General features: G+C 38.3%; 1 protein-coding gene across 1 annotated transcript in view; it reads left to right on the forward strand.

Moving 5' to 3' along the window:
• adam28 (ADAM metallopeptidase domain 28) overlaps positions 1-19301 on the forward strand; it is a 28144-nt gene extending 8843 nt beyond the window's left edge. Inside the window, exons 9-23 of the mRNA XM_042488246.1 lie at positions 67-138; positions 290-459; positions 2688-2769; positions 4839-4972; positions 7796-7973; positions 10742-10831; positions 12177-12372; positions 12516-12621; positions 13774-13930; positions 14081-14161; positions 15652-15745; positions 16075-16180; positions 16284-16374; positions 16466-16558; positions 17814-19301. Of these exons, the coding sequence (XP_042344180.1) occupies positions 67-138; positions 290-459; positions 2688-2769; positions 4839-4972; positions 7796-7973; positions 10742-10831; positions 12177-12372; positions 12516-12621; positions 13774-13930; positions 14081-14161; positions 15652-15745; positions 16075-16180; positions 16284-16374; positions 16466-16558; positions 17814-17846 (1683 nt within the window). The 3' untranslated portion in view covers positions 17847-19301. The remainder of the gene's footprint in view (positions 1-66; positions 139-289; positions 460-2687; positions 2770-4838; positions 4973-7795; positions 7974-10741; positions 10832-12176; positions 12373-12515; positions 12622-13773; positions 13931-14080; positions 14162-15651; positions 15746-16074; positions 16181-16283; positions 16375-16465; positions 16559-17813) is intronic.
• The last annotated feature ends 2473 nt before the right edge of the window (positions 19302-21774 follow it).

A 21774-nucleotide genomic window follows, 5' to 3' on the forward strand; every position in this document is an offset into this window, starting at 1 on the left:
GGGAATTTGTTAATGAATCAATTGCTGAGAATGAGGATGTGACCTGGCTCTAACTTTGTGTTTCAGTATGTGAAGAGTAAGCGAGATCAGACAGAGCTGAGAAAGAGGGTCTTTGAAATTGTCAACTTTGTCAACATGGTGAGTCAGTGCTTCTGCTATTTCTGGGACATTTTATATCATAAATGACACATAACCAACAATCAGCTGTAATCTAAGTGTCATTTTTGTTAGCAGTGTAGACAAATCATTTCTCATGGTTTGTTTCTGGTGATGTCATGCTTCCTTGCAGGCATACAAGCCCCTGAGGACCTTCGTTGCTCTGGTGGGGCTGGAAATCTGGTCAAATCGTGATTTGATCACTGTGACCCCCCCAGCCGGAGCCAACCTGAACGCTTTCATGACGTGGAGGAACACTGAGCTGTTGAAAAGGAAAAAGCATGACAACGCGCATCTTATCAGGTCAGTCTCAATAGGTGGAACCAAACTCTCAAATGTTGTAAATGGTTAAATATAATGTCTCTTAATTATTTTTAAAAAAAAATTAGACTGATTAAACATAGCATCATTAGCCCTGAGCATCTGAGGCTTCAGCCCTGAAAGTTTTATCAAAAGCTTCAAATCTAAATGCATAGGATATATATAATGCCATAAAAAATAAAAATAAAGAAAGCCCTGTATCTAATTATCAGTCATTCAGTTAATACTTGGATAAATTTACTTCCACCACTGTTAACACACATAAATCCATACAGTAAACTGTTTTTCCAACTCTAGTCACAGTATTTTTAATGATAGAAGTTGCAAGTTGTCTGTTTCTACTCAATACTAATCAGTGACAGCTACTAATATTTTTAACATCACAATTCATAAATAAAAATAATATATATTTAAGGGTAAATAAGGTACCAGAGTGTATAAAAATAATTCAAATAGAGTTTATTCTTAAAAAAAAAAAAAAAAAGAAAAGAAAAGAAACCACAGGGAGGATCTCATCACACCCCTCTCCACAGATCTAGGCCAGGCCCCCAAAGTCCTGAAATTCTAGAAATGATAAAGTTGTGGCACTGGGTTTTCACAATAAAAGGCCACTCTAAAATGTGCAGTTTGATCTTAAATAAATACATTTATTTGGGATTTCACACGGGGCTACAGAAATGTTGGGTCATTTTGGGATAAGTCATTAAAGGGTTGGTACATCTGTCCTTGTATCATAGAAAACATACTGGAAGTTTCTTCATCATGCTTTGTGTAACTTTGTATATTAGCATATTGGGACATAATTGTCTTCATCACTAGATTTGATGTCACAAACAACATTCGTATACTTCACATTCAAATTTCAGTTAAGCACACAGAAGGCTGTAGAATGACAGTCACACGCAATTTCCTCCAGGCAGCAACTCTTAAACAATAGCCTGTATTATTTCAGTCATGACAAAGAGGTGTTTAAGCCGCACCGATAAGCTGAGCAAACAAGTATTTCAAAGTTACTTTTGGCTCACCAGAACTGCCAACCTTAATTTTTCGGAACTTGTCGTTGATGCCAGAGGAAACTCCCCACAAACAGCCAAAGAGAACATTTAAGAACCGAGACTTTGAAATACTTGGTTGTTTTGTCACACCCTGTAGCGCTAGTTAATTCCTGTTGACCTGTTAAGTCATGTAATACCCAATCTTGTGTGAGTGGCAAAGTTGTTTTTTTTCCCCTGAAAACAAGAGAAAATCAACACGATAATGAACTAAAGCTCAGAGACTGCTGATGCTGTTGTATGTTTCTGCAACCCACAAATCTGTAACAATTACATGTTTATTCATATCAGTGTTTCTACAATGATGTAATATGAGCTGACTTTGTCTTTGGGAGGTGGAGGGGATGGTCTGTCACCTCGGCACAAAGCCTGCCAAGATGCAGACCACTGTTAGAGAAACTGTCTGTGATTTAAAAAGGGATTACTATGTTTTCAACAGCTTTTTAGCTCCTAAATGTTGGTGTGTTTTTTGCAACCCATCACACTTTTTCAAGCAGGGATAATACCATGAAAAGTAACACTAATGTGTTTCCTGTTGGGATACTGGAATGAAAAGTGGTTGTTTTAAAGAGAGATGTTTCTGCATTTCCAGGTGGGCTCGTGACCCCTAAATGAGGCATTTTAAGCCAAAACATGATCTTTTAGTGTAACCAAGTGCTTTTGTGCCTAAACCTAATCACATGTTAAACACAACATTTCTGAAATGTAAAGCAGTTCAAAAGTGAGGGGGTCCATTGTGAATAGACCTAGAGTGACTCGAGAACATGACGTATTTGTAGAAAAAACACTTAATTTTGAAGCACAGAGTTTTCACTCTAAAGTGCTGTTTATTTTTATTGCTTTAGTGTGTTTTATATCTTTGCATTGTAAGCCCTTTTGTTGTTACATTGTTACATTTTATGAAATAACATTGTTTATATAATAATGTATCTAAGTTTCAACACATCCTAATAACAAGCAAATTAAACATATCTGTGGTTTTCAGACATGTACAATGTCCTTATTAGTTCTGGTGATTGGGTTGCGATATTAGTATTAATAAATCACATTAATAAATAGATAACTAAATGGATGGATGGGAATTGATACACCATAGGTATGGTTCTTGTCACAATTCATGTATACGGGTTTCTCATATCGTCATCACTTGTCTTTCAGTGGTATCGACTTTGAAGGCGCAACTGTTGGACTGGCTTTCATTGGGACTCTTTGCTCAGGTCACTCTGTTGGAGTAGTACAGGTAAGGTGTTTGTGCAATGGCAGAACATTCGATCCATCTGTTATGTGGTTGTTATACCTTGTAAACAACATAGTTTTGCATGGGTTCATTGTCAGCATACAAGGAATTCATATTGAGTCACATCAACAGCATGAAAATTGGGTTTTTTCTTGGATGGTGAAGGCATGACCTGCTTTACTCTGTCTTTCTCTGCCTCTGATTGGCTTACCCTGAGATTCTTAGCCTAACCCTAACCTATCACTCGTCTTGCCTTAACTTAACCAACCCAACTAACAAAGACAATGAGTAATAGAAGGAGTTGGAGAGTAAGCAGGGTTATGTCTCCAATACCCAAGGAGAGGACATTTTTCTAATAGCATGGCTCGGCTCTATGTATGACAATGTCTGTCTGTGGATTAGTCCACCACTTTTGTCCAGACTGAAAGATCTTAGCAATGATGGGATGTATTGCAATACAATTCTGTGCAGACATTTATGATCCCCTGATGATGTATCCTACTAACTTTGGCGACCCCTTGGGTTTTTCTTTAGCAACACAGTGAAGTTGAATTTTATAGTTTGCAGTAAAATATCTCGAAGACTATTGGATGATGACACTTCATCCATGTCCCCCACAGGATGAATTGTATTAACTTTTTTTATTTATCTTTGTTCATCTAGTAAAATGTTTAATATGTCCAATACTATATGACCTAATACCTGCAAATACAGACATTTCCATCAGCCTCAGCTGTACTTGTGTTATAGCTAAATGTTAGCATGATATGCTGTAAGTAAGATGGTGAATACTACTTGCTAAACATTAGCATCTTAGCGATCCCTCAGTGTGTCACTAGCATGAACTTATTATTATTGTATGAGTAACAAAAGGTGAAGGGGACAAAACCTCAATAAGAGCAAAAAAGTGAGGCAGGACTGTGTAGTCAGGGTATTCAGCCGGTGTAAATCTCCCCACCTCTGCATATTTATTTTAGTGTCAGAAAACAATCAAATGATATATATATATATATATATATATATTAGTGCTGGGCCGTTAACGGCGTTAACGTGCTGCGTTAACGCGGGATTCTTATCACGCGATAATTTCCTTATCGCGCGATAAACTATTCACTAAGTTGGGTCTATACAGTGAGCAAGGCACCAATTTCACTGTAGCGCGGATGTATACCTGGTCGAATTACGCGGAGGGGGCGTGAACAAGGCGGAAGCTGGTCTGCCTGAGTGACTGGAGTGATTGGCTCAAGCCGTGTCACAAAGCTGCTGACTGTTAATGGTCTTCTTCATGACTTCTAATGTAGGCCCACAGTTCAGTTAGGGTCATGTTATCAGAGGCTGCGCCCTCTGCTGTTCATTCCAGTTAGCAGGAAAAAGCTTTTTCCACATGGAGACAGAACCTGTGTTCCTAAATGTCTGTGTTTAACAAAATAAAAAAAAGTTAAACACCAAAGTAAATCTTATGGAACATTATTTTTCTTTACCAAATATTATAGTAGAACAGCTTTCTCAAGCATTTTGTGATGCATTTTCATCATTTAGATAGATAGATATTATTTTGAATGTCTTTGGCAAAATTCAAATCTATAATTTTAATCTAGATTAATCTAGATTAACTACAGGATTGCAGTGAGATTAATCTAGATTAAAAAAATTAATCTATGCCCAGCACTAATATATATATATATATATATATATATATATATATATATATATATATATATATATATATATATATATATATATATATATATATATATATATAATCCATTCCTATAAAAAATCACATTTTTCCCTACCAAGTTCCCCATTATTATCAATATGTCATCAAATATCTAAAATCCTGTTATCTAGTATTTTAAAGAGGAAGTGTAACCTTTTTCACATGGTGAAAGAGTGACATGTCTAGACTCTGCCATGGGAACATTACTGTGGTCAGAAACTCACAATGCTTAGCAGATTGAGGAAATATATTTGTATCACGAGGTAGCAGGCAAACCTTGCTGCATGTTTGCTTTAAAACAAATGTAACACGGTGATAAAAGTAACTAAATGTAGGGACTTCCACTTCTCAGGATCACAATGACCGGGCCATTGCAGTGGGAGCGACACTGGCCCATGAGATGGGCCATAACCTGGGCATGGACCACGATGACTCTAGTGCCTGTGCTTGCGCTGGAGATAGCTGCATCATGGCTGCAGCACTCAGGTATGAAAAGCTGTTGAAAAATACCCTCAATCAAAAAGTGTATCTATAAAGGTGATCCAGATGCTGGAGTGACACACAAAGAAGAAGAATGCTGATTCTGTTGCATCAATTAGGATAGGTAGGTAGAAGTAAAGCCCATGAACAGCATGTATAGGTGTTTGGCTATCCCCAGTGTTACAGGGTGTGGTTAAGAGTTAAGTTGACTCCATCCTCAGCAAACCGGTTGGCTTGCTTGGCAATTTGATATGGATTCATGAATGAGGAGGTGCAGGATTCAGGCATTGTAGAATGATGCACTCAAATGCTTTGACAACAGGTCTGAAGTCATTGAGGGAGGCGATCTTTGAAGACTTTGGCACAGGGACGATGGTGGACAGTTTGAAGCACTGAGGGAAGCTGTCGCCCTGTCAAAAAACACCAAGGCCAATTGAGCTACACAATGGCTGCTTTCCTGATGTTCATTCTCTTAGACGTAGCCCTTACCTTGTCCTTTCAGATGCAAAAGGGTGGCACTGGCATATGACCACCTCTGCAAGTGGTTTGAGTGATCGGATCACAATGTGCACTGGTGGTCGGTTACACTTGTATTGTGTGCTTTACACTTGTCATGCGATTACTGGAGATGCATTTTAAAACCAAATGTAAACAGAGTCTTATTTTTTTGATCTGGAAAGTCATGGTCATTATCTGGAAGGGAGCAAGGGCATTTTTTGTAATACGTCATATCCTTAAGATTTTTCCATGTTGATCAGGTATTACTGGGTGAGATCTGTGATCCAGTTTCATTGCATAGCTGGATTTAGATTTCCTTATTGCAGCACACAACTAATATTTGGCTGCTTTGTATTGACCTCTGTCTTCACTGTTACCCACAGTTCGTTTATTTGCATAGGAGGTGTAAGTCTGTGAGGAACCAGGGTTATTAGTTCTATATCACACTGGTGGAGACCTCTACTGGACTCTAGGGTTAATACTCTCCTCAAATCACAAGCACGCATACGCCCACTGAAATTTGCATAAACAGGATGTGCCTGACTGAATATGCAGTGCCCACAGTATATAAGGCGGTTTATGATGCCATCAGCTATGCTTTTCTCTTCAGTGATGTGATGCCCAGTGATCATCTTTTGCTAGTCAGGATCCACCCAGTGTACCCATAGAGTCCATTAGAGGGCAGAGCCCTAACTGTGTGAGGTAGAAAAAAGGCTACAACATTGTAACCTCTGTTACCTAGTATTAGTACAAGCAGAGCCATAAACCTAGGGCCCCAATTGATTCTACGCTGCTCACTGAAGAGAATGTAAGATAAGTTGATTTTACTTTAAAAAAAAACTGATTGCCTTGAAAAATGTCGGTAAATATAGCTATTAATCAAGTTATTGCAACTTAAAAATCACAAGTTTAATGAATTTTTTTTACAACTGTAGTTAACCAGGTATACTGTGCTATACATATTTGTATTTATCCAATTGTATACTAGTCAGTCATATTTATATAGTCCTAAGCATGTTAACGAAACAGAACTCATAGATCTCCCAACTTCATCATTGGCAGAATCCTCTTTTCCATGATCAAGTTAAGTCAGACTAACTGGATTGACTGAAGTTGCTAACGCTTATAAAGAACAAGCTAATTTCACTTGTCATTTTTAATTTGCAACAACTTCACAAAATTAAAATTTCAATTTACAAAAGTAAATTCAGCTAAATTTCAAGTAAACTTACCACTTAAATAAAGTAGACGTTAATTAGGATTTCGTGATACTTACTTTCCATTTTCAAGGCAGTCGGTTTTCAAGATAAAAGTCCGGGTAAAGAGAATTTAGAGATTTGTTTCAAAACATATTCCAAATGTTGGAAACTGACTGTTGAAAACATGTTACAAAGACCATTTACTATATAGTACTGAATTGTGGAGTTTGACAGTTGACTGTTTTTTCCTCATTTTCCTGTTTTAAGATTTTTGGGTGGGCCTAAAACCATAGCTTGATGATGCAATTGAGTTATACTCAGCACAAAGCCCGCCCCTGACAATGTAGCAGTATGAAAAACAAGAAACATCTTTAACATAGTCCCGCGATTGGGCGTGGCCTTCGCCCCTTCGGCGGACACGCCCCCAGCGTTTCAGATCAGAGAATACTGTGCTTTTTTTCATGATGTGAGATCTTCTTTTACATACTTCAACTACATATTCAAATTTGGTCAGATGTTTAATAACACATCTTTCTGTGATGTGACAAACTCGGAACACATTTTAATTATCACTTTACCCAGACTTTAAGTGAAATCAACTTGTCAGATTTTACAGTGTAGCTGACCGTGTCATATTCAGGGTCTGAACGTACTTGGTAGATGCATCCTGATGGACTGGCTGTATTTATGCAACTTTCAGTGGGGAAATGAATGCTCATAATTTGGACAGGAGTATTACTCAGAGTCCAGGAGGGTCAGTAAAGGTACCTCATCTGCACTGTAGTGTAGAACCAGGCTTACAATATTGTAACCTTCATTTTGTTCTAAAATGTCTATTGTGAGTCTGACATTGTTATTTAAGTGCAATTCTAAATCACTGGATTACTCTTTTAACAGAAGGTGTTCTGGTGAGCTCAGGTGTAAACAATAAAAGCATTTATTTGTTTCAGGTTATAATGTCTGCTGTGAAAAAGACAAATGACAAAAGCTAGATTCACTCAAAAACATTTCCCTGGAGGCTTTGTTGTAAAGCTAAAAGAAGTAGAGGAGAATAAGGCATCATTAAAAGTTCTGTCTTTCAGAGAATGTGACTTTAGACTTGACAAGGAAAATGTGTTGTTTATATCCTCAGCTGGAATGTTCCTCGGACTTTTAGCAGCTGCAGCAGCAACAACTACGAGAAATACCTGATCAGCCGCACCCCCGGCTGCCTGCTGGACAAACCCGACTACAGAACTCTGGAGGCTCCTTCAGTCTGCGGGAACGGCTTTGTGGAGAGAGGAGAGCATTGTGACTGTGGCACTGTGGAGGTAAATGAAGTTTCTTTTGAGTACTTCAGGGCCCAGATTTCCAAACATATGTATATAGTGAAAAGCCATATTTATATATAATTAGAAGTATATTTGAAAAGAGGGGGGATGGGGGGGATTACCTTGCAAAAATGTGTTTGCGAATCAGAGTGATGTAATTTACTTACAACTGAAAGTAACAAGGTCAAGCTTTAGCTGTTGGACAACACTGTTATGCACTCTCTAACAGCATACGTCTTGGTGATCTACTTTGGTTAAGCAGAGGCTATGCAAATTATTCCATAAATTATACATTGTAGCAATATGAAAAAGCATTCTGTGTGAAATGCACTCCCTGCACTGGTTTCAAAACTGTGATTTATTATGTGTCTCAAGGCTGCTATTGCTGGGAGTGAGCCTCAACATCTTGTTGTCCTTGTCTGATCTAGACTCTTTTGGATAGTTATTTGCCTGGAGGTATTTTGAAATGAGGCTGTTCGACATGCACTGACACATCTATCCCTAAATCATCGTCTGTCTTATTATCCACGTGAATCAAAACAGACTCATCAACACAGACTAACACAATGAATGCATGTGAGGTCTTAAAACTCTTAAAGATGTTTGGATTGTCCTTTCAGCGCCATTGTCCATAAGCCCATACATGCTGGCTCAGAAACAGCTATATTTTAATTGGGCTGATATTCAGTTAACCTCAGCTAACCTACAATCTGCTCGCTGATTAGGCTATTTTAAAAGTTTACACTACTTCAGTTATTGTTCCTCTTTAACCCTTTGAAACCTGAGCAAATGATTTCTGTCAAAAACATGGGCTGACGGCAATAAGCAGCTGAAAAAGCAATGACCTAAAAATGTGCAACAAATAAGTAAAACATACAAAAAAAACTACCTGAAAAGAAAAAGACCACAAAAAAAAAAGTTTAGAAATGTTTTTAGTTAGTAAAATGCTGTCCTAGGCATACTCGTAATATGGCTTGTGAAATTTAATTCTGAATCCAAGAAAACACCTAAATTTCTAACCTGCCCACTGGGTGTCAGAGACAGGGAGATCAGTTTGGAGTTGATCTCCTGTCTCTGATTTCTAGCCCCTACCACAAGGTTAAATGTTTCAGCAGGTTAAAGAAATCCTGCCTCATGGTTTTCTGTCCATGACTGTCTGAGGGCTCAGTGTTGGATGTTGGCTGCTGCTTGTGTGTGAGCTCGTGCTAACCAGGCAGACAGGGCAGGACACTGAATGCTCACAATTAAAGGCACCGAATCCAAGACACCATAGCAATTTTTATTTTTTGTTGCAAAAACATTCCTCAAGCGCAGCAACATGCATTGTTTTTTTTTTTAATTTAGAAAAACTGCTATGAATACAAGCATTCCATAATGCAACAATGCCAAAAACATCCTGTGAAATCCTGGAGGAACAGAATTTTGCAGGCACATAGTACAGTTATTTAATTAAGACTTTTTTTGTCATACAGAAGTATGTTATCAATCAATATGAACTGAATTGATTTGAATATTTACAATGAGCATCCACAGTTTACAAACCCTCATCAACATTTATTGCTGGCAAATGGACTAATGATGCATTTTCTACATTCCATCATAATAAGTTGTCATGTAGCAAATAGCTCTTAACTAGTCATTTTGGCCAAGTTCACTCAAAGGAGAAGAGCTGTGAATATGTTCAGACCTGTTTGTGCCTCTGCTGGTATTCAGCACAAGCACAAATTACAAACCCAAGCTCTGAATAGGCTTGGTTGCACCCCAACCCCATCATCCCACCCAAAATAAGGTAGTGTTCAGCTGGAGTGCCAAATTCCTGCCCTTTAAGAGATAGCACCTCATTGAATATTGAGATTTTAGTCAAAACTCTAATTTTCAAAGGAGAAACCCATAGTAAATGTAATGTTTGTGTAATTTTGAGCAAAAATAAAGAGTTAGGAGAGTTAGGTCATTCAGATGTTTTCTACACATGGTTCTCAACATGGAGGTGGCTGAGCCGGCAGCTGGCAGCTAATGACACTAACAAAGCGAACATTGCTAACAACAGCAGCAGTGCTGAGAGCTGTTAACCTGGGGGTTTTGAGGGGCAGTGGGACATACACATGTGGCTCACATGATCCAACATGCATGTGCAGAAATACTTTATACCACAGAAAACAGGAACAGGAAGTATGACTTCATTTTCTGCTTTGGACACCATAACACCACTATATCTTCACAAAGCATATGGCGGTTTGCTGCTATATCACTTTTTTGAGGATCATATAGAGAGGATGATCCTTTAAGTCATGTATGGCAGCCTTTACCATATAGTTTTGGTGGTATCTATGATACAACATCACAAAGATTTTCTTCAAATCATCTGGAAATTTTGTATCATAGAAAAATGAAAAGAAGTAATAGTTCTTAGAAACTGTCAGCTCAGATCAATTGTTTTCACAGTATATGCCAAAGTTTTAAACTTTTTTATTTGAGGAGAAATACACGCCTTAAAGGATCTCTAAAAATGCAGGCACATTCCTGAGGGGAACATAGCACAAGGAAGTATAACACAACCTAATAAAGAAAAGGAGTGGCATCAGGGTAGGAAATGAACTTTTTTGGTCTACCTGCCACTGTGGCAGCTAGACTGCAAAATCTACCAGCAACTCAATAGATTGTGTTTTTGCCGGTAAGTGAAGCAAATCTAGCAGCCACTTGCATTTTAAGTCAGCATTTGGCTGGTGCAAATGATTGGCAGCCTAATGAGTTCTCTGTTGTCCTCACAGGAGTGCATCAACCCATGCTGCAACGCCACTACCTGCACCCTGAAGGAGGGCGCACAGTGTGCTGATGGCGAGTGCTGTGACGACTGTAAGGTGAGTAGATATGAATAAATAAACTTTTGTGTATGTTTCAAGGACATACTTAAATATATTATTTGCATGACATCTTCTCTAGGTACTGTAATCCTAGTGTCTGCTCTGCTACAGCCCTCTAGTGGGCATTTAAGGCATTACAAACATTTGAACTTATTAGAGAAAAAGAAAAATACAGCATTTTTTAAGTCCCCTCCAGTCAAAAAGTGTTTACCTCTTGTTGCCTCACATTGATGTCTGTCCTCACAATCCAGAGTTTGTAAGACCTGAATGTATGAGTTGATTTTGTGACAGCACAAACAGTTTGAAGCCATTTGTAGTTCAGTATGCAGTTTACACAAGAGTGATGTGGAAACTTGAAGCCTCCACTGAACACACACACTAGCCCTAACTTGCTTTACTGTGAAGTCAGAGGCATGCTGTGTCCAACAGACAAACTTTAGACAATGTTATGTCTGGGTTTTTAATGAGAGAAAAAATGTTTATTTATCTTAAATATTTTAGGTATTGACTGATTGATCAACTGATTGATTTTCATAATGGGTTATCAGTTACAGACACAAACTAAAATTTCTGCCTCATAGTTGTATGCCAATTGAGTTGCAGTTAACATTCATGTCTGCATAGACTAATGTATAGCCATGACAGTAGTGACATCCTTAAATATGGATGTTGCTGCCGAGACACTAAAAAAAATTTAAAACCTGGACGCTTCAAATACGTCTCCCCTTCTGTTTCTGAGGTTGAATAATAGTCAGTAAAGTGTTTTTGTTGAAAATCATGATGTCACAGTGAAGTGACATTTATATCCTTTAGGATATAAAATGTCGACACTTCATCATTTTACCTTATTAGACATTTGTGGGATTTTTTTTTTCATAATTAGCAAATGTAAATGTGTGCAAATGTGTTCTTGAGCTTTTACCACCAACACCTAATTAGTTCTTTGTTGAGTATAAGTGGACATTTGCTCCAACTTTGAAGAATTTCTCAGAGGTCTTCATGAGATATTGCATTCATATGCTTACAGTGACCGTGATCTTTGCCCTCTCCCCCTCTTTCACGCTCAAGCTGTCCTGTACACTAAAGGCAATCGAAGCCCCCCAAAAAACTTTTTAAAAAAATAATTAAGAAAATAAAAAATGGTGTCTGTAAGAGTGCAGGTGTATTTACCCTCCTCCAGCACAACCCAGGCACAGAAGGATTATTTATCTGGCACAATTCATACACCGAGACAATTTCACAGTGCTTTACATCCCCGGAAGCTTGTAAAGCATTACACATTGAGTAATCTATGACATGATATATATAATGTGATCAAACATACCATTACCCTTCCACACAGATCTCACCTCGGACCAACGAGTGCCGCAGGAAGCAGGATGACTGTGATGTGTCAGAGTACTGCGATGGGAAGAGCGCCACCTGTCCTGAGGATGTCTTTGCTGTGAATGGCCTTCCGTGCGATGGAGACCTGGGATACTGCTATAATGGCCAGTGTCCACAGAAGACAAACCAGTGTGTCAGGATGTATGGATCAAGTGAGTATATTGTCACACATATTGGTTGTAATGTTTTGTTTCATATATTACAATATTTTGTTAAGGAAAGAGACAATATAAAAATAGGATAACTATCCTAGATCTACCTTATAAATCTGCATGTAATCCTCTCATGTCATCAGGTGCTACAGAGGCCACTTCAGGCTGCTATAACCATAACGTGAGAGGAGTCTACTATGGCTACTGCAGACGTCCCTCAAGGGACCAGTACATCCCCTGCCAGCGAGAGTGAGTCTCAGCAAGACATAGAGTGCACTGTAATACATTTTCCCATAAAATTTCACTAAACTACTGGCAGCTGTAGTTGCCACCATTCTACCATTATATTACCTTGTACTTCAACAGTATATTGCCGTTAAATTTCTTACAGTATCCTGCAGTAGAGTTTGAGGTTTACAGTGTAATACTGGCTCCAAAAAGCTTAAGATTTACTGTATTTTGGGAAAACTGTATACTACTGTTATAATTTAGCTGTATTTTTACAGAAATTTCCACTGTATTAAGTCTTCCCGTAAAACTGCAGTAAATTACTGGCAGCTGTAGTTGCCAGTTCACTGTAGTTTTACAGTGTCACTACTGTAAATTACTTCAAAAGTATATTGCCATTAAATGTATGACAGTGTTTTACAGTAGAATGTGAGGTTTACATTGTAATATTGGTTCCAAAAAGCATCAAGTAATTTTGGGTTGATCTGTCCCTTTAATATGATAGAGGACAAGGGCCATGTTAGGAAAAAAAGGATTTCGAGAATAAAGTCAAAGTATTAGTATAAATTCGTAATTTTGAGAATAAACTAATAGTTTTATGAAAAAAGTCTTAATTTTAGTAGAATAAACTTAAAATGTTTTGTGTATAAAGTCATAGTTTTACAAGAAAAAACTCGTAATTTTATGAGAATACAGTTGTAATATTACAAGAATTAAGTCATAATTTTACGAGAATAAAGTTGTAATTTTATGAGAAACAGAATATTATATCACGGAAATAAACATATTACCAACAAACAGGCGAAAACACAGACGACCCCTTGGCAATCACTGTCCCCAGTTTCGTTTCTGTGTTGTACTGTGCCAAACCTTGCCACAGTGTGTGTGTAAAATTCTGACTCTGACTTGATAATTTAATTAACTAATAGTATTACTAACATTAAATCTTTTTTTTCTCAACTTTTTTCTCATAGTATTATGACTTTTTCTAGTCTCAGAAAAAAAAGGATTTTCCTCAATGTGGCCCTAAAACTTTGTTGTACTTTAGAATGCTTATCAGTCAAGTATTTGTGTTGGAATAAATGTTTACTGAGTTCATTCATTTGAAGAATTAGTTTGAATTGGCTCTGAAGTGAATATGGGCACATATTTTGACCCCCTCCTACTGTTTAGAGACGTGATGTGTGGGAAGCTGTTCTGCCAGGGCGGTAATGCCAACCCAAACTATGGCCGCATGGTCTCCATCGGTGTCTGCAGGGCATCTTTCTTCGACGACTACACCAAAGATTACGGCCAGGTGGACACTGGGACTAAATGTGGGGATGGAATGGTAAGAAGCTCTGTTAGCTTTTTTAAAAATACGCTTATTCATTCTGTAAATATGTTTTGTGCTCATGATTTTACCACAATCAACTTGCGGCATTCAGTCTGCAGCGTATATCAAAGTATGCACCGTCTTTGTCACTTTTTGTTTATTAAGGTTTGCAGCCAGAATGAGTGTGTGGAGCTTGAGACAGCATACAGAAATACAAACTGTTCAGCAAAATGCAGAGGCCATGCTGTAAGTACATGCCAACATGGCTCAGAATTTATTTTATTTTTTGTTGTTGTTTAGTGGCATCTAGTGGTGCGGTTGCAGAAGAAAACTGATAAATAAGAGCAAAGCATGCTAATACAAAATTAAAGAAAGTACACCTGAAATGTGTCTAGCAGGCATGACATTCTTTCTACTGCTAAAAAGAGGACAAAACGCAATTACCCAAATTTAAAGATTGAGACAGACTTGTGTTTCAATATAACAGTATTTACTCCACAACTGAGCTTCCTTGTATCTGATGAAGAATTGACAGAGTTGTTTTAAATCCTGTAAGAGGATGCACATGATTTACAAGTCTGGTGTTGGATATGTGTGAATTACTAAATTTGTCTGAAAATAATCTTTTAAATGATACAGGTACTAAATCAGGCTGATCCACACACTTGCAGACTGCAAAAAGCCATGTTAAATATAAAATATTTGAGGCTGAATGTTCAATCTGACTACTAAATATTAGTCATATAAATCTCCTTTGTGATAAAATTGGTGGAAAAGGTGGCAGCACAAACAATATTGCAATATGTGAGTTATGAATAAATTTTATATGTTATAAAGAGTTAATAAATATGTTTGATAGACCAAAAAAATGGTTAGTTTTGGATGTTGTAGTAAAGGGAATATTTCATCCATAAAATAACCCAGTTGAATCTGCAAAGGAAACTTTTTTCTCACAACCCTCCATGGTGAATGAATCCAAAAAGGTTGAAAATTCTAGATGATGGGGCATAAAAGGGGTCCACTTTTTACAGAAGCAAACTGAAATTTTTTTAAAAGTAAGATTTTTGCAGAAATGCATGTGTTTAGGAAATACTGAGCGTGTGAGTGGATGAATAAGACTTTGATTATACTGCACAAGTTGCATGAGAGTTTATAAACAGATGTCCTGATATACGATATGATACACGATATGATACTTCCCCTTTGGGGAAATTTGTCTTGGACTCAAAGTGCTGCACGCATTTCTCTTCCTCCACAGAAGAATCAATAAATAAAACAACAGAAACAAACACAATCCATATGTAAACAGAAAAGCATGTAAACAGAAAAGCATACAGCAAAATAGAAAAGCGCTTGAACACATATTGCACTTTACCCATATTACACGGAACCACATACAATCCATAAACGTAAGAAAAAAGATAAAAGATTAAAGAATATATACAAAATGACCACCATGACGTTATTGCACGACCCATGCAGCCTTAAAAACATAAAAATATAGTTTTGCTTTAGTTACACACGGCCCCGTTTACTTCATTTCATCAAAAATTTTCTCAGTTTTTGGAATCTCCATTCTCCGCGGAGACAATGTGAGAGAAATATCAGTAATCAATATAAAAATAGTCATTTTGTGGGTGACGTAGTCTTTTAATGGTGCTATGTAATAGCAGGGGCTATTAAACAGAGCATGTGATAAAAGCTGTTAAGGACAGGATTTTTGTTGTGTTCTTCAGGTGTGCAACCACAGAAGTGAGTGTCAGTGTGAGCCGGGGTGGATGCCTCCTTACTGCGAGTCCAAGGATGCAGATCCAAGTCCCAGTACTTCAGGTAGGACCTTCCAACAGTTGTTCATAACGGTATAAAAAATATGTGTGCTTTCTGCACAATCAACGTTGAATTTGAATCACTGACGTAGCACTGCTGCACCGAAGCAACACTGATTTCCTTTTTTTTTAAATTATGAACTGCAGTGACAACACAACAAGCGAAAACAAGCACAGCAATAGTCAAGCGAGACAAACAATGACATAGTGAAACTAAAGACAGCAAAACAGAACAATACAAAACGAGCTTTAGCACAGGCTTTAACTGATGGGTATAGGAAATGTGGTAAAAACCAAACAAAAACAGTACTGATTTCTATTCCATTTCTGCAGGACCAACGATCGCCATCATAGTGGTAGTTCTACTAGTGGTTTTAGGTATCATTGCTGGTGTGATAGGCTGCTTCTGGAAAAGACGGCAAAATACCATGTTGCCAACGTAAGTAATCATCAACCCTGTTGTAGGTCTTGGTTTAGATGTGTCACTGAAAATGCCCTTTAACAAGAGTTGAAAATAAATGAATTCTTTCATTTTATAACAGTGCACACAGCCGGAGGAAGCCGACAGCAGTGAACAGCTCCGCTCACCGCATGGCGAGTGCACCAGCTCCTGGTCAACCTAAGCCGGTGCAGGTAATATGATAGGATATACAGTGATACAGATAATGAGTCTGGATATGTAATTTAACTATGTAATGCATTCACTTTATACTTGAAATTTAAGGCTGGAAGGCCAAAGCCCAAAGGAGCTCCGCCTCCACCACCACCAGCAGGGAACAGACCAAAACCAGGCCAGAGCTACACTGCTGCACGCCAGGTACCAGTGATTCCTGCCTCATTACACACAGCTCATAGGCCTCTGACGCTGTCTCAAAGAAAACTCAACTTTTGATGTGATGTAATCAAAGTCTTCCTCACCAGGAATGGGGTGATCTGGTGTGAACTATGTCATTTAAACTGGTACCAGCTGGGATGCCATGTGTTTCTCTGTGTGTTCTTTTTAAAGCCGCAAAACAAAAGCACAGGCAAGATTTTAGGTTTTATATTTCTCCTTTTGCTTAAATCTCTGATCTGACTAATCATGCTAAATGCATTTATATATATTATAAAGGTCAAATAATTCTTCATAACACTATCTTAACTGTACAATTATTGGTGCAATAATTAGATTACACTCAACTGTGCATTATGTATCTAACTCTTATATATTTAATCACTCCTAAACATATATTTAACATATGTTGCACTTATCATATATATTATACATATTTCTTATTCCTAGTTAGGTATATATTGTGTTTTACATTGTAGCATTATACAAATATTTTTATAACTTTACATACAAGTTGTATACATTGTATTGTAGCACAAGGCACATATTTTTTTGGTATTTTATGTTTGCTGCAAAGACTTGAATGCAAAGATACACACTCATATCTGTTACATGTTATGGAGGTTAAAGTCCATCCACACCAAGAACGATAACGATAAAAATCACTCCAACACAATTGGATGGTGGAGTCCACACTACAGCTGTAAAGACAACAAAAGTGGCAAACGATATTGTTTGGATCACTCCAAGAACAATTTCATGAATGCCACACTGTTAGCCGTCAGCACTGTTCGCCGTCAGCACTGTTGGCCGTCAGCACTGTTGGCCGTCAGCACTGTTAGCCGTCAGCAGTGCTGTTGTTAGTGCTGTTTATGGCGTTAGCAGCTTAGCCATATTGAGAACCATGTCCAAATAACACTTATATTTTAAATATTGCACAGAGCTCCTTTAATCCATCAGAAAGAAAAAGTCCAGCACAGCAAAAAAAACAACCGCAGTGATTTTAAGAGGCACTAGTAGACGTTACAGCAGACGGACAGAGCGAGGCTAACTGTTTCCCTCTACTTCCAGCCTTTATGGTAAACTAAGCTAACTGGCTATTGTCTGTAGCTTATTATTTAGCACACAAGTGGTATCACTCTTCTCATCTAACTCTTGGCAAAAAAACAAAGGAGTTTTCACAAAATGTCAATATTCCTTAAAGTTTATACATTGAATGTGTGTTTGTTTTGTCCTCTAGGCTCTGAGGCCAGTCCCTCCACCAAAGGTCTGACTTTGGACACAGTGCCAGCCATCAGTAAACCTAATGAGACTCACCTTTGTCCACCGTCCCTAACGAGCAGCTGCTCGTAATCCAGAAAAGCAGAGTTGAGTTTTTATTAAAGCCGTCCTGTCTTGTCTGTTTCCTCTGCAGTCTTTTTCACTGCAGCGCTGTCTGATTGTTTGCACCAGCGGCGTGCAGCGTGCAGGACGGACAGACTGGACTTTACATTGTTACTTGCATGCCATGCACTGAGGACTTGTTATTACAGGGATTAACTTTTTTTGTTTTTTAAGCACTTTTTTATTGTACAGGGTTAGGGCTGACACAACTAGAAACAGCTCTGGCCCTGATTGTGAGCCATATCATTTTATACATGTTATTTTGTCAAAAAATGGTACGGAATACCTGGACTGGATTTTTATTTTCAAACAGTATTCATTGACTGCAGTAGGTTGTTGATATTTCATGTTATACTTTCAAGCCTCGAAAACATCCTGAGCCACTTTAATTAAGCTGGTCTAACATTTCTGGCACTCTGGTGCATTATATCTGCATTATCCAAATCTAATGGAAATACCAACTCTGCAATTTCAGAAAACAAACAAGGATTTGATTAGGGTTGCAGTTACCCAGCTGCTGCTCAGGCACGTCTCAGTTACCTGTCAGCTGTGGCACATCTAGAGAAATGATGACTCGCGCTTTTTTTCCCAAAAAGTGCACGGTTGTGAAATTGAAAAAGTTGTGAAATTTTCGTTTGAAGACAGTGGGTTATAGTTAGCATTAAGCTAACCATAACCTGCCTGTGAGATTGTAATGGCAGAACGCAGTGTTAAGATGAAAATACAGCATGTTGAATAATTGAAAAAATTAATTTCCAATTCAATCAGTGAACTACAGTTGGTTTTAATTAATTATTACTAATCTGGTAAATACATTTTTAAAAAACACATTTGCCATAGTGTTGCTTGTTCAAAAGTTCACCATGTGAACAGCTACATAACAACACACTCTGTGAGGTCTATATTCAGCTTTCACATTCAGTACTGAAGCTGGAGGTGGTGGGTTTTTTTTAAAGGTTGCATTCCTTAAATGTCTTAATGCCTAAATGTTGTAGCATTACTAACCAAAACCTTGTTACTAGTAAAATGTGAGTGTACAAAGCAGCAAAGATTTCAGTCACCATAACGATTACTGTATATGTTGAAATTTAGCCATGGTTGGTAAAAAACACTATGTGTCAGTCCTGAGCTGTGTTAAAGAGGTCCGTAACCCAGGTGATAGTAATTTTGATGTTTAAAGGTCCATGACTGAATATTGCTCCTCTCTGCTTGAACAGCTTGCCCTCAAGCAAGACATTTACTCCAATGTCAGTGAAAGAAATGGCATAGGGTTATCACGTGGAAATACTTCATGTAATTTAAAAATGGGTAAATGTTATTATTTTGTAAAAAAAAAAAAAAAAAATACATTGTGTGCAAAAACTAAACTTTTAAGCAACTCTTTTTTTTATACTTTTTAATTATTTATTTTATTTTTTTAAACACATTTACCTTATGTTTGTGTGTTAAGCATGTGCCTTTTTTAGGGGTCCAAGCAACATCACATGCTGCTGGAGCCCTGTTGTTTTTGTTCAAATTATTTTCTCTTTCTTTCTTTCTTTGTTCCTCTTCTTTGTTTTCTCATCTAAAAATGTTCAGGCAGCAAAAACCTTAAAACAAATCCTCACCAAAATTGGCAGGCTGGTTGCAAATTCTAGTGACACTCTGTGACCTCGATGTGGGGCTGTAACAATCAAATTTACATTTATGCAATTATCTGGAAAACAGCTTGGCTTAGAGTCAAAATTCTTTCAACACATTAATCTCTCAGTTCATCTCTACCTTTAATTTATGGTCCTCTGTTTACTTTTTTTTTAACGTTTTGTCACTTTTCTTCAGTTTTCCCTAAATCTCTCTTTCGCAAACTAGTCCCAGACCACTGGCCCTGCTGTCCTGTAATTTTGGTAGGACCGTCTACAGACATTGCTTATCTACAAGCAGCAGAGAAATTTTGATTTGTCTATTCATTTGTTTTTTTTTTGTCAGTTGTTTTTTTTAATATTTGTCTTAAAGTTCAATTTAACATAAATACTCATGAATAAAAATAACGTAGGCAATTGTAACCAAACTTGGTGCACATGTGCAGATGCTTTTTCCAAGCTTCGCTAAGCAGTCTTTGTATATTCTGCCACTAGAGGGCGGCAGAAATGCGAACATTATATACCTCATAATAAGCCACATGGATTCATACAAAACTCGGTTTACACTATCTATAGTCATCACTCATACCTTAGGTGATGCATAAAATTTGGTAATGACTGCTTAAATTGGGCGCAACTCATTTCAATAAATCTGCATTTGTAGACGATTTATTTTCCAAACTTCAAAATATCCTGATCATAGTAAATCATCAAGAGGCTTATAGAGCTGAAATCTTTTTAACACATCCGCTAACTTGTTACAAAAGTCATAGGCCTTCTCCAAGTCCACAAAGCATGTGTAGACTGGGTGGGCAAACGTCCACAACCCCTCCAGCAGCCTCACTAGGGTAAAGAGCTGGTCCACTTTTCCTCAACCAGGACGGAATCCGCACTGTTACTCCTCAATCTGAGGTTCGACAATAGCGCTGATCCTTTCCAGCACCCTGGAGTAGACTCTGCTAGGGAGGCTGCGCTGTGTGATACCGCGATAATTGGAACACATCCTCCTGTCCCCTTTTTATGAAAATGGGAACCACCACCCCGGTCTGCCGCTTCAGAAGCACCGTACCTGACCTCCGCGTGACATTAAACAGGTGTGTCAGCTAAGACAGCCCAACAATGTCCAGAGCCTTCAGCATCTCAGGGCGAATGTCATCCGCACCTGGCGCCTTGCCACTAAAGAGCTTTTTGACCACCTCAGCGACCTCTGCCAGGGATATGGACGAGGGTTCCCCCGAGTCCTCAGGCTCTGTCTACTCCAGGGATGACAGTGTTCCTTCCACCACTCAAAAGTCCCCAGATCAGAAAGTCAGCAGATCTCCTCCCCTACTGATCACAGCCTGAGGCACGCCCTGCCAGAGACGATTCACAGATTGCCAGAACTTCAGAGGCTGACCGAAAGTCCTCCTCCGTAGCCTCCCTAAACTTCTGCCACACCCAGGTTTTTGCTTTGGCAACACCCTCAGCAGCAGCCCTTCTGGCCAACTGGTGCGGCTGCAGGAGACCACCGGCCTGAAAGCCCGAAAGGCCTACTTCTTCAGCCTGACGGGCTCCTTCACCTGCTTTACCATGAAATGTTTACGCTGTTTTGGAACACATACTGTACTTTGACTTTTTTTTACACTATTTTCAATGACATGCTATAATGTGACTTTTTCATGCTTCGTAGAACGTCAAACTATTGCTTTTTTATGCTATTTGGAACACCATGCTATAGTATGAATTTTAAATTCATTTTTGGAGAATGTGCTATACTATGACTGTTTTATGGTATTTCGAAAGACATGCTAAAGCATGACTTTTTTGTGCTACTTTTGACAACATATGACACACATTTTTACGCTATGTCGAAGGACATGCACCACTGAAATTTTTATTAATACTACTTTGTACAACATGCTGTGCTATACATTTTTCATTCCCATGGGACTGTTGTCAGTCCCTGTTTGGCCTGCCTGTGCTCTTTCTTTCAGGATCTCTCTGCCTGCTCGGCTCCTCCCACCTCGTTGTTGGGATTCGCCTCACCTGCCACAAGTCTATTTAAGCTAGGCCAGTTCCAAGATGGCTCTCTCTTTGGAACGGTGGTGCCTCTCAGGCACCCAACATGATTTTGTTTGGTTGGTTTGTTTAGTCCTTTGTTTTCTTGTGGTTTAAGTTAGCACCAAAGCACTTCATGCATCCAACCACCACACCTCACCA

This window comes from Plectropomus leopardus, chromosome 6 (assembly GCF_008729295.1).
Source record: "Plectropomus leopardus isolate mb chromosome 6, YSFRI_Pleo_2.0, whole genome shotgun sequence".
NCBI classification, from domain to species: domain Eukaryota; kingdom Metazoa; phylum Chordata; class Actinopteri; order Perciformes; family Serranidae; genus Plectropomus; species Plectropomus leopardus.